Genomic DNA, 2194 nt, shown 5'->3' on the forward strand with positions numbered 1-2194 from the left:
AGAAATTTAGATCATATTTAATATGTTCAAAAATAATTGTTTTCACTAACCATGTAGCTTTGAGACATATTTTTGCTAAAATGGACTCCAAACTAAGATTGATTCATTAGGTGTTGCTACTACAAGAGTTTGATGTGGAGATTAGAGATAAGAAAGGAGCAGAGAATCTAGTAGCTGATCATTTATCGAGACAAGAGAATCTGTTACCTATAAAAGAGGAGATTTTTTGAACTTTTTCCTGATGAGAAGTTATATGTTATGTTTTCCATCTCTTCTAAGTTGTCATGGTATGTTAATATAGCTAATTTTATTGTAGGAGGGTGTATAATAAAGGATTTTAGTTTTCAACAAAGGAAAAAGTTGATAGCTGAAGCCAAGTACTTTATCTTGGATGACACCTATACAAACTTTGCCCATATCAAGATATTAGGAGATTTGTGCTTGAAGAGGAAATCAATTACATTTTGAAACATTGCCATGATAAAGAGGCAAATGGTCACTTTAGAGGAAATAAAACAACTACAAAAGTACTTCAATCAGGTTTTTTTTGGCCTATTCTATTTAATGATGCAAAAACGTATGTCTCTAGTTGTGATCGTTGCCAATGTACAGGTAATATCTTAAAAAGGGACAAAATTCACCTAACTAATATTCTTGTGTGTGAAATATTTCATGTGTGGGGGTTAGACTTTATGGGATCGTTCCCATCTTTATATGGGAATGAGTATATTCTTGTAGCTATTGACTATGTGTCAAAATGAGTAGAAGCTATAGCTATAAGAACCAATGACTAGAAAATTGTAGTTCAATTTTTTAGACAAAATACTTTTACAATGTATGGAACCCCTAGGGCCATTATTAGTGATGGTGGAAAGCATTTTTGTAATCATCAGTTTAGAGAATTGTTAGAGATATATGGGGTTAAACATAAAGTTTATGCACCTTATCAATCACAAATGAGTGGACAAGTAAAAGTTTCTAATTGGGAGCTAAAAAGAATTTTAGAGAAAACTGTTAGTGCTTCTAGGAAAGATTGGGCAATCAACTTAGGTGATGCACTATGGGTATTAAGAACTGCTTTCAAAACACCCATTGATACATCACCATCTAGGTTTGTTTTTGGTAAAGCTTGTCAATTGCCAGTTGAGCTTGAGAATAGAGCTTATTGAGCTACTAAATTTTTCATTTTTGTTATTTAAAATGCAGGTGGTAATTGTTCGTTACAACTTAATGAATTAGAAGAGTTTCATCAATGGGCATATAACAATGCAAGTCTTTATAAGAAGAGGACAAAGCATTAACAAGACAAGAAAATTTTCAAAAAGGAGTTTATACCAGGTCAAAAGGGTTTCAGAGGTACAACACATGACAACAACGGAGGGCAGCAACCTGCATGAGCATCTGCTTGGTCATGCTCGCTCACGCACATGGTCATGTTGTAGCACCCTAATACCTTCATGTTTAATTATAGTCATGTAAAACTCTTTTATTCAGACCCTAAGGCTATTAACTTTTTAATTTGATGTTTTAAATTTCCGTATAATTTTGGGTTTTACTTAAAATTTATTTTTATTTATTTATTTATGCAATGTTTTCCCCTCAACTTTGAAATTTCAGGAAAAATGGAGAAAACGGCAGGAAATAATCCTGTTAAAATCGCTGAAAAAATTTCCCCGCACGTACGGGCCCCACGAGCTGTGCACATGTGCGCAGGCGGTTAACCAAACGTGCATCTGTGCACAAGTCCCATCTATGCAGGGTGCAAGGCATGCAGTCTGTGTGTGCTTTACATCGTGCATACACAGCGCACAGCTCCACATGTGCAGGTTCTTCAGCTAGTGCACGCAGCAGGTGTCGCCTACGCGTAGCAACGCTTGGGTGCTGCACAGTTGACCTTAGATTGTGTATGCTGCCCCTTGAGGGGCGTGCATCACCACTCGATCAATGTGCTGTTGTTTGTTAGGTGTGCATCATCAATTGGCCGGCATGCCCCTGGCCTACGTATCAAGTCGTCACATTGTCGTCGTCTTGTTAGCCATCCATCAGTCACATTCGTCAATCATCAGGTAATGTCGGTCAACTCTTTCCTCCCTCTCTCCTCATGGATTTACGCCACTTGGCAAATATCTGATGATTCATTTTCTCTACAAATAGGGACCCCTCCCCACCATTTCTTCACACTTCCTCTTCATTT

General features: G+C 37.1%; 1 protein-coding gene across 1 annotated transcript; it reads left to right on the plus strand.

Annotated features, from left to right (window-relative positions):
- Positions 1-833: 833 nt before the first annotated feature.
- LOC148253783 (uncharacterized) lies at positions 834-1169 on the plus strand. Its single transcript, XM_088220495.1, has one exon. The coding sequence runs from the start codon at positions 834-836 to the stop codon at positions 1167-1169; it is 336 nt and encodes a 111-aa protein (XP_088076621.1).
- The last annotated feature ends 1025 nt before the right edge of the window (positions 1170-2194 follow it).

This window comes from Carica papaya, chromosome 5 (genome assembly GCF_054855325.1).
Source record: "Carica papaya isolate Zhongbai chromosome 5, ASM5485532v1, whole genome shotgun sequence".
NCBI lineage: Eukaryota > Viridiplantae > Streptophyta > Magnoliopsida > Brassicales > Caricaceae > Carica > Carica papaya.